Genomic DNA, 15,755 nt, shown 5'->3' with positions numbered 1-15,755 from the left:
GGATGTGGGTGTCGGTGGCTAGGCCAGCATTTATTGCCCATCCCTAATTGCCCTTGAGAAGGTAGTGGTGAGCTGCCTTTTTGAACCACTGCAGTCCGTGTGGTGTAGGTACACCCACGGTGCTGTTAGGGAGGGAGTTCCAGGATTCTGACTCAGTGACAGTGAAGGAATGGTGATATATTTCCAAGTCAGGATGGTGAGCGACTTGGAGGGGAACTTTCAGGTGGTGTTGTTCCCATGTGTCTGCTGCCCTTGTCCTTCTAGATGGTAGAGGTCATGGGTTTGGACAGTTCTGTCGAAAGGAGCCTTGATGAGTTGTTTAGGTGCATCTTGTAGATGGTACACACTGCTGCCACTGTTCATCGGTGGTGGGGGGAGTGGATGCTGACGGTGGTGGATGGGGTGACAGTCAGATGGGCTGCTTTGTCCTGGATGATGTCAAGCTTCTTGAGTGTTGTTGGAGCTGTACTCATCCAGGCAAGTGGAGGTTATTCTGTTACACTCCTGACTTGTGCCTTATAGATGGTGGACAGGCTTTGGGGAGTCATGAGGTGAGTTACTCTCCACAGAATTCCCAGCTTCTGACCTGCTCTTGTAGCTACAGTATGTATATGGCTAGTCCAGTTCAGTTTCTGGTCAATGGTAACTCCCAGGATAGTGATAATGGGAGATTCAGCGATGGCAATGCAGTTGAATGTCAAGGGGAGATGGTTAGATTCTCTCTTGTTGGAGATGGTCATTGTCTGGCATTGATGTGGCATGAATGTTACTTGCCAGTTGTCAGCACAAGTCTGAATATTGTCCAAGTTTATCTGCATATGGGCAAGGACCACTTAAGTATCTGAGGAGTCACGTATGGTACTGGATATTTTGCAGTCATCAGTGAACATTCCCACTTCTGACCTCATGATGGAAGGAAGGTCACTGGTGAAGCAGCTGGAGATGGTTGGGCCTATGACACTACCCTGAGGAACTCCAGTAATGTCCTGGAGCTAAGATGGTTGACCTCCAACAACAACAACCATCTTCAACCTGTGGAGTATTTTCCCCCGATTCCCATTGACTCCCATTTTGCTAGGGTTCCTTGATGCCACTCTCAGTTAAGTACTGCCTAGGTGTCAAGGGCAGTGACTCTCACCTCACTCTGGAGTTCAGCTCTTTTGTCCATGTTTGAACCAAGGCTGTCATGAGGTCAGGAGCTGAGTGGCCCTGGAGGAACTCAAACTAAGCGTCAGTGAGCAGGATTCTGAGTAAGTGCCGCTTGATAGCACCGTTGATGACCCCTTCCATCAATTTACTGATGATCAAGTGTAGACTGATGGGGTGGTAATTGGCTGGGTTGCATTTGTCCTGATTTTTGTGTACAGGACATATATGGGCAATTATCCACATAGCCGGGTAGATACCAGTGTTGTAGCTGTACTGGAACAGCTTGGCTAGGGGCGCAGCAAGTTCTGTAGCACAAGTCTTCAGCACTATTGCTGGAATATTGTCAGGACCCATAGCCTTTGCAGTATCCAGTGCCTTCAGCCATTTCTTGATATCACGTGGAGTGAATCGAATTGGCTGAAGACTGGCATTTGTGATGCTGGGGACCTCACGAGGAGGCCGAGATAGATCACCCACCCGGCACTTCTGGCTGAAGATTGTAGCAAGTGCTCCAGCCTTATCTTTTGCACTGATGTGCTGGGGTCTCCCTTCATTGAGGATGGGGAAATTTGTAGGGCTGCCTCCTCCAAAGATGATGTGACCCTTTTGGCCAATTCTGGTGAATTTGAGATGTGCTGTCTTAACGGCTAACATTTATTTTCTGAGGTGCGGTGCCCAGAACTCAGGCAGTAAGATAAACAGTGTCTAACCAGAGCTTTCCTTGGTTGTAACATAACTATCACCCCTTTGCATTCAGCCGCTCAGCTACATACCCGTAAGAAAATTATGATGTGATCGTATTTGTCTGAAATGCATTTAGATGCAAATTGTAGCACAGACCTTACTTCTGAATTGGAATGTCTTAATCCAGAGACTTATGCAGATGATCGGGGCTAACAGTCCAGTGCAGTGCTGAGCGAGTGCTGCACTGCTGGAGGTGCTGTCGTTTTGTTGAGATGTTAAACTTAGGCTCTGCCTTTACAGCTAATGGATATTCTGATGACATGAGAGGCATTATATAAATGCAAGTCCTTTCTTCATTCCATTTTAATTTGCTTAATACAACAGTGTAAAAAACAATGATTTAATTCAAAAACAGAATTACCTGGAAAAACTCAGCAGGTCTGGCAGCATCGGCGGAGAAGAAAAGAGTTGACGTTTCGAGCCCTCATGACCCTTCAACCATTCTGTTTTTGTTTTGGATTTCCAGCATCCGCAGTTTTTTTTGGTTTTTATCTCAATGGTTTAATTGCCCAGGTGCATAAGATGTAGGGGGATGCAGTGGCATAGTGATAATGTCAATGAACTAGTAATCCAGAGAAAACAGAAAATGTTGGAAAAAACTCAGCAGGTCTGACAGCATCTGTGGAGAGAGAAACAGAGCCATTAGCTCTGAAGAAGGGTCATACGGACTCAAAACATTAACTCTGTTTCTCTCTCCACAGATGCTGTCAGACCCTGCTGAGTTTTTCCAGCATTTTCTGTTTTTATTGTAGATTTCCAGCATCCACAGTATTTTGCTTTTATGCAACATATTAAACTGAAATTTAATATATTTGCAAAGTTACCTGGTGAAAAGCAAAAGATTTCACCTGCACCAAGATTAAACTTCCCTTGAGTTTTATCACAGATACCTCATCTCCACTTCCTTCCACAATTACTGTCAACTTTCGTAAATATTTTTAAACGGGACTCGCACCACATTAAATAATCAGCTCTGTCCTGAAAGAGATTCAGTTAGAAGTTTTAAAAAGTGAATTGAGTAGATTTAATCAATTCCTAAAATTAATCTAATTTAATTTCTAACCCAATTTCTAAAATTAAATCATGTCCAGTAGACTGAGCGAATGCTGAGTTATGCACACAGTTTAGGTCCTCACTTTCCTGTACCTCACTCTGTCTTCAGCTGCCTAGATGTGATGCTTTGGAATCCCATCCTTAAATCCCTTCACCCCTCCTTTCAGACCCTCCTTAAATCCCACCTCCCTGACCAAGCTTTTGGTCACCCTGTCAAAATCTTCTTTGAATATACTTTTGTGAATGACTTTGGGACCTTTTGCTGCACTAAAGACATTATCCAAATGCTGTTAGTCCTGGTTCATTCCCTGGTCCTTGCTGGAATTGGCAGTCTCTGCAGTGAGTGGAACGGACTTGGGAGGGACGATGCTCCAGGGTTCCTATCTGACTCCGATCCTGTGAGGTCGGCATGGTGAACATAGAGTGAGGGTAAATCAGTTTGATTGCCCAGTGCTCAGATAACTTGCTGAGGTTCATTGCACACACTCACGCATGAATGAAGTTAGATGAACTAGCAGAATGTGACTTGTTCCAGCACAGATATGGGGCATTTGTCCAGTAACTCTGCATCTGTGTTACTATCTGATTCCATTATCCCATTCGCTCCCTATAATATAGCCTTCTAATATATTCTTAAAAAGCCCTATAGACATTGCTTCAACAACAGTTAACATCAGAAAACTCCCCTGTGCAAAGGCAGTTTCTTCTAACCTCTCTTTCATTCTGTGATCATCTTCAGTTTTTGACCTCCGACCATTGTCTCTTTGACCAGTGGAAATCCATCCATGTTAACCTGCTCATAACCCTCCAGGGCCAAGAGAAACATCCTCCAAGAAGATAAGGCAAAAAAGTTGACAAAGTGAAAGAAAACTATAATAATAACTGTAAGGTTAGGTTAGAAGATATTTGCAGACACATCATTTTAACAGAAGATTTGTAATGAATGGAAACAATGGATTGTAATTGGCTCCACGGAAAGAGGAGTCAATGGAAATTCTTCTATTAATAAAAATAGCTAGAGATGTAAACGTGCTGCCAATTATCCATTAGCCATTTTACACAAAGTCAAAACCCACTGCCATCATGTAGGGAAAAGAAAAAAACGGATGAGCTGACCCCTCGTACAGTAAGTGTTGAAGCAGAACTCCCTGTCCCCTCATACAACAGCCCATCTAAACAGATGAGCAAAAGGATAGAGGCTTTGTTCTTCACAGGAGTTTAGATGAGTTTCACACAGTGTGTGTGATGATTGTGGTGAGTGGGTGTTTGTATTACCAACCCCCGCCGCCACCACCACCCCCCCCCACCCCAGTTATAATCGTGGTGTCCTTAGGGGTAAAATCTTTCTATTTTATGGAAGGTCCAAGTAATGGTCTGATTTTGTGATTTTTCACTCCTCACCAGAGTCTTCGACATCTGCTCAAAGATAACATGGCAGAAGGTCTCCTCTCACCAGCTAACAGACAGCTTTTATATGAAGGACGATTAAGTCTCGCAGGTATGTGTTACTCATCCAGATTAGAAACGTAATTACAGACATGTCCAATACTTGCAACTAAAATGTTTCTAACTACTTTTTTTTTACAGGGACCACGAAATCTCTGGATGTACATCTGTTCCTTTTTGATGATTTACTTTTAATCACAAAGGTTAAAAACGCTAAAAAGGTAATAAATTATTTCCCTTTAAAAGAAAATTTCAACACCAAAATTACAAGTTTCTGAAATTATTAATCAGACTATGATGGAACTCCAAAAATATTCCCCACTTCTAATTCTAAGGATTAGCACTGGCCACTGGTCATCCACAGCAATGTCCAATCACTTGATATGACAGAACTGGGCTCCGTCTAATCCGCCTTCTACTATCCTGCTGGTCACACGATACAGTAATGGAGTTGTTGATTAATCGTTGCAACCAATCCCTATCAATTAATTTGTAACAGACCCAGATAGGAGGTGAGGAAAACCCCCAGTGCTGAAGAGATTTGGGAACCATAGATCCATTGTCAACTGTTCATCTCAAGCAAGTTACCCCACCCCAAGTCATGTCCCACATTATTCACATATTTGTAACAAATTACTCAGCCCTGATGCTGTGAATTATCTTGTGACCTTCAAACAAGTTTTAAAAATGGAAATAATGAGAAAAGTGGCAGACTAATTCACTAGATATCAAAAATATCCAAATTGTTACAAGTCTATGAAACCCAACCATTTTTCCACAGTTAAGAGGCCAAAAATGTGGGGCCACAGAGGGAAATGTAAAATTATTTAGAGCAGAGGTCAAGTTAAGTTTCTTTACACAGGGAGTTGTGGGGCTGTGGGATTTAATTCCAGGGTTAGTGATTGAGGCAGAAACAACCAGCTGGATTTTACACTTCCCCATCAGTGGGTTTGAAGGCAGGAGGGGGGTGATTGGAGGGGGAGCGGTGGGGTGGGGGGGTGGGGGGGGGTGGTGGGGGTGCACGTTATATCCAGCAAAGGCCTGCCTGCTGCCTACCTGCCTGCCTGATCCCATCACAATTTCGCCAGCGCTGGTGGCCAGCCCACCAATGGGCCAATTGAGGCCCACTTAAGGACCTTATGCCACCATTGCCAGGATTTAACCAGTGGTTTGAGAAGCCTAAGGCAAGCAGCCAACCTCGGCAGTCATCCCTGCATGGCTTGGTGGCGGGCTTGGGGGGGGATCCTGGGCTCATTGGAGAGCCTCTCCCAAGGTGTTACCCCTGCCCCTAGTTCCTTCCTCTCCTCCCCCCCCCACCCCACCCCACAAAGACCTCTCAAACCCTGATCTCCCCCCCCTCATTGAGGTCTGCCAGATTAGCACCTTGGCAATACCACCAAACCCACAATTCAGCACAGTTCACCTCCTCATTGTCCGTGTGCAGCTCTGGCAGTGGTCACCATTCCCAGTGGTGCTGCTGGTGCTGGAGAGCTGCAGGCCTCTGATAGGCCAGCAACTCTCTGAGGCAGGACTTCCTGTGGAGCAACAGGCCAACCTCCAACCATGTAAAATCCAACCCAGTGTCAACATTGAAGATTGGATTAGGTAGATGGATGAAGGAAAAAGGAGTTGAAAGAGATGGGTTCAGGATGAATAAATGTGACAGAAGCGTTGCTCACATGGAGGGTAAACGGCAACATGGACTGGTTGGGCCAAATGGCCTATTTCTCATTGTAACTTCTATGCATTTCTATATAAGCAAATTTCAGTTACAGAAATATTTATTAGGGCTTCAATCTACCTACATTTTGTTTTAACATTTTGTTTGAATTGGGATGTTATGGAAAGGTTAGAGCGCTGTGTACTCAGCAGATTTATACCTAATGTAAAGATACCATACAGTATCAATGTATGCTATATAATATATACTGTATATTTATACGTGTGTGTGTGTGTGTATATATAAATATATACTATATTGTGCATGTTAGTACATTGACAGCCTGCCCCAGAGTTGACAGACTACTCACATCGTATGTTCCCCTATTCGGCTGCTCTGTTTATTTTCACACTCTTCCTCTTAGAGAATAATGTGGAAGGATTAACAGGGCAATTGATTAGCAGGGTAACTGACCGGGTAACTGATTAGCAGGGTATCTGACAGTCTTATAGGCAGTGATGTGAACTCTCCTTCCATGACCAGAATGGTCTTTATGCTGTAGTAATATTGAATGGAAACAAGGGATGAAGGAACCCACAGCAGTCCCACTGACATTAGATAGAGTGGTAGAATCACACAGTACAGAAGGAGGTCTGAGTTAGCTCTTTAATGAAAGAATTTTCCAATTCAACCCACTCACTTGCTTTTTCTCCATAGCCCTGTACATTTTTTCACTTCAAGTACTTGTCCAGTTCACTTTAGAATGTTACTATTGAATCTGCTTCCACCAGGGCAATTCACTTTCACAGGTAGCCTCTGATTCTTTAACCAATCACCTTAAATCTCTGTCCTCTGGTTACCAACCCTTCTGCCATTGGAGACAATTTCTCCTTTCTTTCTCCAGCTAAACAGTTCTTGATTTTGAACTCCTCTATCAAGTCCCCTCTGTTCTAAGGAGATCAATCCCAGCTCCTCCACATAACCAAATCCTTCCACTTGATTGAAATATTCCCCAACTCAGAATGACATTGGCAGAGAGCTTAGCAACATTCCCGCTTTGGGAAGAATGTGAGTAGGAGGAATGTGGGGCAATTTGGAAGATAGGCCGGGTCATTGAATCTGTTCAAGGCTGAGTTCAATAGATCTTTGGTTGACAAGGGAGTCAAGGCAAGAAGGTGGCACTTTCAAGTCAACCATGATCTTACTGAACGGCAGAGCAGGCACGATGGGCTGAATGGTCTACTCCTGTTTCTAATTCTTTTGATCTTACAACATGACTCACAGACTAGCGGCGGAATAATACAGGGGGGTGGGGGTGCAGAAGGCACAATGCCCCTCCCCCCCCAAAAACAACCCAGAAACCACGTTGGTATGATGCCAACCGACTACATGCTGAGCAGCCCCATGGCCATAAAGCGCTGTGGGGCTTATTAACGAGGGCCAAGTGGGTCTTCCGCCCCTCACTGGAGTGGAAGAGCCACCCTCAGGAGCTGCTAGCTAATCCGATTGGCTGGCAGTGCCAGGAAGATATCAGTAGCAGCTGCTGATTCTGCAGCTGAAGAGAGGTGCCCATGGCCCAGGAGCCCCGGAGCAGTTAAGTCCGGGGTTTTGGGCCGGAAGGGTAGGGAGAGGGAGGAGGGGGTATGTTTAAGAGAGAGTGTGGGCAGGAAGAGGGGGGTGCGGTTCAGTCTAAGGGGGCTGCCCTGCAATCAGCAAAGGGCAGCCCCCAAAGAGCGATTGCCCCCCCCCCACCCCCTTCCTTCCCGCCCTTTAACTATTTGAGGTTAAAAATCAGGCTTCCAGCTCCTGGCTGGCTACCCACGCCAAACTCATTATGGCATGGGCAGCATATTATCAGGGTCTATAGGCTTGATAACGAGCCTAATTGACCCTTAATTTTTCAGTTAAATATGGCAGGCAGGCTGCTGATTTCGGCACCCGATGTATTGTGGAGGTGAGCTTGGGTGTGGGTGTGGAAGGTGGTGGGTTGAGCGCCTACCCCATTTTATGTGCCGACTCCTGCGGGATGCCCGCCTGGTGGGGGCATGTAGAATTCAGCCCTAGGAGTGGGGGTAAAATGGGTTCTTTGTTATCTTTGAGGCTAATCAGATGGTAACTTTGTACATCTGCAGAAACCAGGAGCCTTAGATACTGGGCTCCGAAGTCCTTCACCCAATCCTGAATTACACGGAATGGGAAGAGATGGAACTGTGTGTTCTGTACTTGATCAACCAATTGCCCTGGACAGATTAGTACTGAAGAACATTGATCCATTCCATTCAGCAGGTACATTTTTCTATTTTAATCTCGATATGGGCAAAGACTGTTTGCAATACTGCTTCAGTGTGACTGCACTAGACCAGTGTTGTGGAATAATAAGGAATCCATGATGTAGCTAAATGCATTTCTGATTAGTGAATAAAAAATGAATAATAGACACTGTCATTGGTCATGTAATCATTTTAACCTTTTTGTGTGTGTCCATTGTGAGTAATTTCCTTCCTTGGTTACTAAATGCTGGGAGATGTTTGACCAGTAAGTATACACATGAGAAATACATTCACCTATTATTGTGTGTGTATGTGTGAGGAGTTTTCTATGAAAATTAGTGCATTTGATTCTATTAGTGTTGCCCTAACCTCACCTGTAGGTGGGTGGTCTTACTGACAATTGATACCACACTGTCACTCATGACAGTGTCATCAATGGAATTATTTGGCTCAGATGATTCATAAAACAAATCACAGCCATCTCTTTAAAAAGAAAAGTAGCTATAAAGCCAATATTTTCTTGCTAGCCTTGAACAGCCTCCCAATCTTGGAGGGAAGGAGCCAAGAATTTACAAGCAGCTGCCAACCTAGACATGCCGGTATTCATAAACTAACCTGACAACATGTCGATCTATAGCTTCTCTTACCGGAGAACAGAGGGTTTAAAAGGGCTGACTAGATGAACACATCTCCATCTCGACTCTATCCCAAATTATTCATGAGTAATGCCACAGGACGTCAGCAATTGTACTAAAATTATTCCTTGCCTGTCCAGAGGCAGTTACAGATCCAATGTCATTTGGTCCTTTGCTTGTCTTGTGCCACCTACTAAATTCAGTAGATCCATGACACATCTCCTTCTCTTTCAGGCTGTGGACTACACAATGCTTTCTTAGTAATACATCAAAACAGATATCAGCAATGTATAGGAATCTTCACACTTCAAGCACCTTCAGAAGCTGTTAAGGTAAATCTACAAGAGAACAAGACATGAACACAAAAAATGCTGGAAAAACTCTGCAGGTCTGGCAGAATCTGTGGAGAGGGAAACAGAGTTAACGTTTCAAGTCCGTATGACCCTTCTTCAGAGCTCATACAGATGGTGAAGAGTCATACAGACTCGAAATGTTAACTCAGCGTCTGTGGAGAGAGAAACAGTTAACGTTTCCAGCATCTGCACTATTGTGCTTTTAAGACATGAACACTGACTTATAGTGAAAGTGGAACAGGGGGAGCTTAACCTGCCAAGGGCAGATCAGTATGGGTGTGTGCAGAGTTAAATCTCCTAAAAATCACATTGGGTTGAAATTACCCTGCCCAATTCTGGGTTTTACCCGGACAGTTTGCAGGTGAGCAGGGAAACCCCTTGGAGGTGTCAGGTAAGTTATTGTCATATGCAAATGAGTCATTAATTGCTGTTTTAACCACTCATTCTGGCTTTAATATGCAGCTTACCTTTTTCCCAAGCTGTGCAGGACTCGCTAGGGCAGGCTTGTCCAAACTATAGATAAAAACAAAAAAACTGCGGATGCTGGAAATCCAAAACAAAAACAAAAACAGAATTACCTGGAAAAACTCAGCAGGTCTAGCAGCATCGGCGGAGAAGAAAAGAGTTGACGTTTCGAGTCCTCATGACCCTTCGACAGAACTTGAGTTCGAGTCCAAGAAAGAGTTGAAATATAAGCTGGTTTAAGGTGTGTGTGTGGGGGGCGGAGAGAGAGAGAGAGAGAGGTGGAGTGGGGGTGCGGTTGTAGGGACAAACAAGCAGTGATAGAAGCAGATCATCAAAAGATGTCAACAACAATAGTACAAAAGAACACATAGGTGTTAAAGTTAAAGTTGGTGATATTATCTAAACGAATGTGCTAATTAAGAATGGATGGTAGGGCACTCAAGGTATAGCTCTAGTGGGGGTGGGGAGAGCATAAAAGATGTAAAAAAAATATTTTTTTTTATATATAATGGAAATAGGTGGGAAAAGGAAAATCTATATAATTTATTGGAAAAAAAAGAAAAGGAAGCGGGGAAACAGAAAGGGGGTGGGGATGGGGGAGGGAGCTCATGACCTAAAGTTGTTGAATTCAATATTCAGTCCGGATGGCTGTAAAATGCCTAGTCGGAAGATGAGGTGTTGTTCCTCCATGATAGGGTCCCCCTTGTCCTCACTTATCACCCCACCAGCCTCCGCATTCAAAGGATCATCCTCCGCCATTTCCGCCAACTCCAGCATGATGCCACCACCAAACACATCTTCCCTTCACCCCCCCCTATCGGCATTCCGTAGGGATCGCTCCCTCCGGGACACCCTGGTCCACTCCTCCATCACCCCCTACTCCTCAACCCCCTCCTATGGCACCACCCCATGCCCACACAAAAGATGCAACACCTGCCCCTTCACTTCCTCTCTCCTCACCGTCCAAGGACCCAAACACTCCTTTCAAGTGAAGCAGCATTTCACTTGCATTTCCTCCAACTTAGTCTACTGCATTCGTTGCTCCCAATGTGGTCTCCTCTACATTGGAGAGACCAAACGTAAACTGGGCGACCGCTTTGCAGAACACCTGCGGTCTGTCCGCAAGAATGGCCCAAACCTCCCTGTCACTTGCCATTTTAACACTCCACCGTGCTCTCTTGCCCACATGTCTGTCCTTGGCTTGCTGCATTGTTCCAGTGAAGCCCAACGCAAACTGGAGGAACAACACCTCATCTTCCGACTAGGCACTTTACAGCCTTCCGGACTGAATATTGAATTCAACAACTTTAGGTCGTGAGCTCCCTCCCCCATCCCCACCCCCTTTCTGTTTCCCCCTTCCTTTTCCTTTTTTTCCAATAAATTATATAGATTTTCCTTTTCCCACCTATTTCCATTATATATAAAAAAATTTATTTTTTTTTTTAAAATCTTTTATGCTCTCCCCACTCCCACTAGAGGTATACCTTGAGTGCCCTACCATCCATTCTTAATTAGCACATTCGTTTAGATAATATCACCAACTTTAACTTTAACACCTATGTGTTCTATTGTACTATTGTTGTTGACATCTTTTGATGATCTGCTTCTATCACTGCTTGTTTGTCCCTACAACCACACCCCCACTCCACCTCTCTCTCTCTCTCTCTCTCTCTCCGCCCCCCACACACACACCTTAAACCAGCTTATATTTCAACTCTTTCTTGGACTCGAACTCAAGTTCTGTCGAAGGGTCATGAGGACTCGAAACGTCAACTCTTTTCTTCTCCGCCGATGCTGCCAGACCTGCTGAGTTTTTCCAGGTAATTCTGTTTTTGTTTTTGTTTTGTCCAAACTATTCTCATGGGGGGAGCACATTTCAATTTTTCTCACACTTGGTGGTGGCAGGGGTAGGGGGGCAGAATAAGGTTTGGCACAACATTAAACATGAATTTAAAAAAAAAATAGCTGATGTATGACAATAAATTGATAATCAAAACATTGAGTAATAAGTAAAGATGACCATTAGAGTGTGAAAGGTGAGAGTATGTGTGCCCAGCTCACTCCCAGTCTTAGGGTGTTCACTCACCCTCGCCCCCTGTGAGATTGGGTGAGAGTGCCTGTTGGTGTGTGGGTGTGAGGATGCGACCCAAGACTGGGAGTGAGCCAGACACGCACTCTTCCCTCCCTCTCAACCCCTTTGCTCTCTCACAAACACACCCACTCCCACCCACTCTCCCTCACTGAACCACCCACCCTCCCTCAGACAGCCATCCACCCACACACTTACCCAGCCACCCACCCACACCCACTTAGTCATCTACTCATCCTCACTTAGTCACCCTAATTCAGCCACCCTCACATTCCCTTACTCAACCACCCTCACAATCCCTCACTCAGCCGCCCTCACACTCACTCACTCAGCCGCCCTCACACTCACTCCCTCACTCAGCCACACTCACACTCGCCCATTCAGCCACTCTCACACTCACTCTGCCACCCTCACTCATTCACTCACTCAGCCACCCTCCCATTCACTCACAGCCACCCTCAAACTCACTCATTTATCCACTGTTCCTCACTTAATAGGCACTGTGTTTGTGGGGTGCGGGAGTGAGTAGGTGCAACGAGAGTGGAAGAGAGACCTGGAGCGAGGCCTGAGGCCTAGTGTTGTCTGAACTATTGAGCTTATCAGCAGCAAATGCGGGAGAGAAACAGGCTATGGTCGGAGGAGCAATCCTCTGCAGAAATCTGCAAACCCCAATGACCCCTCTTAGTGAAATTTTCAACAATCGTACGGGCCGTGGATTGGACAAGCCTGCGCTAGGGTCACCGAGACCAGTACACAGTAGGGAGAGCTTCTTCAGTGAAACTGACAAGCTGGGAAAGCGTTGCTCATTGAAAGTGAAGAGTTGCAGCCATGGCCAGGTGAGAGGTTGCTCCTTCACAATGTGCTTTCGTGCTTGACAGGTAATTGTCAACTTTGTGGAAGTCACTTCACCTGTCGAGCACTTCACTCACCTTCAGCTGCACTTCCCTGGTGCCAGCCTTCACCGTGGCTTGGGAGCAGTTTATGCAGTTCCACCTGGCACCTCTGGTGAGGAACATGAGCGGCCACACCAATGTCAACAGCATCACCAGCAACATAAGCAACACCTTCTCCTTCAGCCACCTCCATTCCACAGAGGGGATGGACATGGAGATCTAATTGGAAGGATCAGGACCCTCAACACAGGGCCTGCAGGATTAGCTCCCTGATCTTTCTGACAGCAGGTCGTTGCTGATATCTGCAGCCTTGTGGAATCTAATGGAACAGGTGGGCAAACTTTGCCAATGGCCAACAAGGTGCCTGTCACTGAAGGCCACCAACAGCCCAACAACTCCCCCCGACACCCTGCCCTCCCAGCACCATGTAGATCACCGAGCACTGGGCTGATGGGTGAACAAGCCTTGATGTGAATTAGGACACAGGCGGCAGAGATTTGCATGAGCTCAGGTTTATGGAGGATGTGAAGCTGGCCAGCACTGCCTTAGAATAGTCAGCCCTAGAGATAACAAAGGCATGGAGGAGCAGCAGAGGAGCTGAGGCAGGGTTATGGAGGTGGAAGTAGGCAACCTTAGTGACAACGAGGATACATAATTGGAAGCTCAGTTCATTATCAAATTATTATTAAGAAATGGGTGGAGATGGTGATAATGTCACTGGACTAGAAAACCAGAGGGTCAGGCTGGTGCTCTGGGGACATGGGTTTAAATCCCACCACGGCAGCTGGTGGAATTTAAATTCAATAAAGCCTGTCTCAGTAATGTTGAACACGGCAACTATCGTTGATTGTTGTAAAACTGCATCTGGGTCACTAATGTCCTTTAGGGAAGGAAATCTGCCACCCTTACCTGGTCTGGCCTACATGTGACTCCAGATCCACAGCAATGTAGTTGACTCTTAACTGCCCTCTGAAATGGCCTAGCAAACTACTCAGTTCAAGGGCAATTATGGATGGGCAACAAATGCTGGCCTTGCCAGTGACACCCACATCCCATCAACAAATATTAAAAAGAAATAGAATGGTGATGTTGCAAACAGTATGGCTGAGCCACGGACAGGGAGAAGAAACAGTTTTTGTGGGCCTCAGCCTCCTCAATCTATAATTGGAGGGAACTACGGCTTATCCAGGACTGGATGTCAGAAAAGTAATGTAAAAACACAAGAGGCATTGAGGGTTTGAGTAAGGTGGTGATGGGGTAGAGCTGGGTACCACCAGTGTATAGTTGGAGCTGAGATGTAGCATCAATCAACTGAAGTCTGAAGGAAGGTTGGAATATGACTGTGGGTATGGAGTTGAGCATGAATGGAGCTCCTGATGTGAGCTGTCAAAGAACAATGAACCTCCAAGCCAAGGGACTCCCTCTTTCTGAAGGGTACCATCTGGTGCACATCTGGCACCTCATGGTTTGTTTAAAGGAGCACCAGCGGCTGCTTGGCATCTGTTTTCCTTCCCCTTGCCCTGAACAACACACAAATAGAATGAAACATTCAAAAAATACTATTATAAAATGCATAGTTAATCTGAATTTTTAGTCAACTTATCCTAACAAAAGATTATCTAATCTTGGTTCAAGGCTCTCTCCAAATCTTCTCCATTGTTTTCTCATCACAATTCTCAAATCAACAGGGCAAAATGAGACTTACTCAGCTCTCTGAAAGAACATGACTTCATAATGTTTCACAGAATGAACTGGTAATGTGAAAGAACACAGTAGGGGGTATGATCAAGAAGTTCACAGATGACACGAAAATTGGTGGGGTGGTAAATAGTGAGTAGGATAGCCGTAAACTGCAGGAGGATATCAATGGACTGGTCAGGTGGGCAGAGCAGTGGCAAATGGAATTCAACCTGGAAAAGCGTGAGGACTAATAAGGCAAGGGATTACACTATGAATGGTAGGACCCTGGAAAGTATTGAGGATCAAAGGGACCTTGGTGTGCATATTCACAGATCCCTGAAGGTAGCAGGGCAGGTGGATAAGGTGGTTAAGAAGGCATATGGGATACTTGCCTTTATTAGCCGAGACATAGAATACAAGAGCAGGGAGGTTATGCTGGTTAGGCCACAACTGGAGTACTGCGTGCAGTTCTGGTCACCACATTATAGGAATGATGTAATTACACTGGAGAGGTTAGAGAGGAGATTTACCAGGACGCTGCCTTGGCTGGAGGGTCTGAGCTATGAGGAAAAATCGGATAGGCTGGTGTTGTTTTCCTTGGAGCAGCGAAGGTTGAGAGGGGACCTGATAGAGGTGTATAAGATTATGAGGGGCATAGATAGGGTGGGTAGGAAGACACTTTTTCCATTAGTAGAGGGGTCAATAACCAGAGGGCATAGATTTAAGAGGAAGAAGGCTAAGAGGGGAGTTGAGAACTTTTTTCATCCAGAGGGTGGTGGGAGTCTGGAGTTTACTGCCTGAAAGGGTAGTGGAGTCAGAAACATGCAACATTTAAGAAGTATTTAGATATTCACTTGCATTGCCATAGCCTCCAGGGCTGTGGGCCAAGCACTGGAAAATGGGATTAGTGTACAGATCTTTGTTGACCGGTGTGGACACAATGGGCCGAATGGCCTCCTTCTGTGCTGTAAACGTCTGAGTCCATGAGATAAAAACGAAAAACTGCAGATGCCGGAAATCCAAAACAAAAACAGAATTACCTGTCTACAGTAAAAGTGAATCAGCTTCTTTTCTTTCAGAAAACTTGGATGTCACACATCGAGACTGCAGTAACTGCCTACAGGAACATTTTAGACCCCCCACGACCTTCCCTGAGGAGATTATCAGTGAATGAATCATCTGAAATTTAACTCCCCCCGGACATCTGTTAAACTTGCAAAAGCCCTGATCTTAGTCTAAACAGACCAATCAGAAACTCAACAGATTGTTGGGCCAGCGCACTTTGAAGAAATCTACCTCCTTTATTCGATTTTAAAAT

General features: G+C 45.3%; 1 protein-coding gene across 5 annotated transcripts in view; it reads left to right on the top strand.

Annotated features, from left to right (window-relative positions):
* The window catches only part of plekhg7 (pleckstrin homology domain containing, family G (with RhoGef domain) member 7), an 80,848-nt gene extending 65,093 nt beyond the window's left edge, over window positions 1–15,755 (top strand). For all 5 annotated transcript variants that reach the window (XM_041203297.1, XM_041203295.1, XM_041203293.1 and 2 more), the window contains 5 exons: window positions 4,351–4,444; window positions 4,534–4,613; window positions 8,185–8,338; window positions 9,192–9,289; window positions 15,517–15,755. In XM_041203297.1, coding sequence (XP_041059231.1) covers window positions 4,351–4,444; window positions 4,534–4,613; window positions 8,185–8,338; window positions 9,192–9,289; window positions 15,517–15,627 — 537 coding nt within the window. In that variant the 3' untranslated portion in view covers window positions 15,628–15,755. The remainder of the gene's footprint in view (window positions 1–4,350; window positions 4,445–4,533; window positions 4,614–8,184; window positions 8,339–9,191; window positions 9,290–15,516) is intronic.

The sequence above is a fragment of the Carcharodon carcharias genome, chromosome 13 (genome assembly GCF_017639515.1).
Source record: "Carcharodon carcharias isolate sCarCar2 chromosome 13, sCarCar2.pri, whole genome shotgun sequence".
Classification (NCBI taxonomy): Eukaryota; Metazoa; Chordata; class Chondrichthyes; order Lamniformes; family Lamnidae; genus Carcharodon; species Carcharodon carcharias.
Note: the sequence above shows the minus strand (reverse complement) of the source record. Positions and strands in the feature narration are given on the sequence as shown.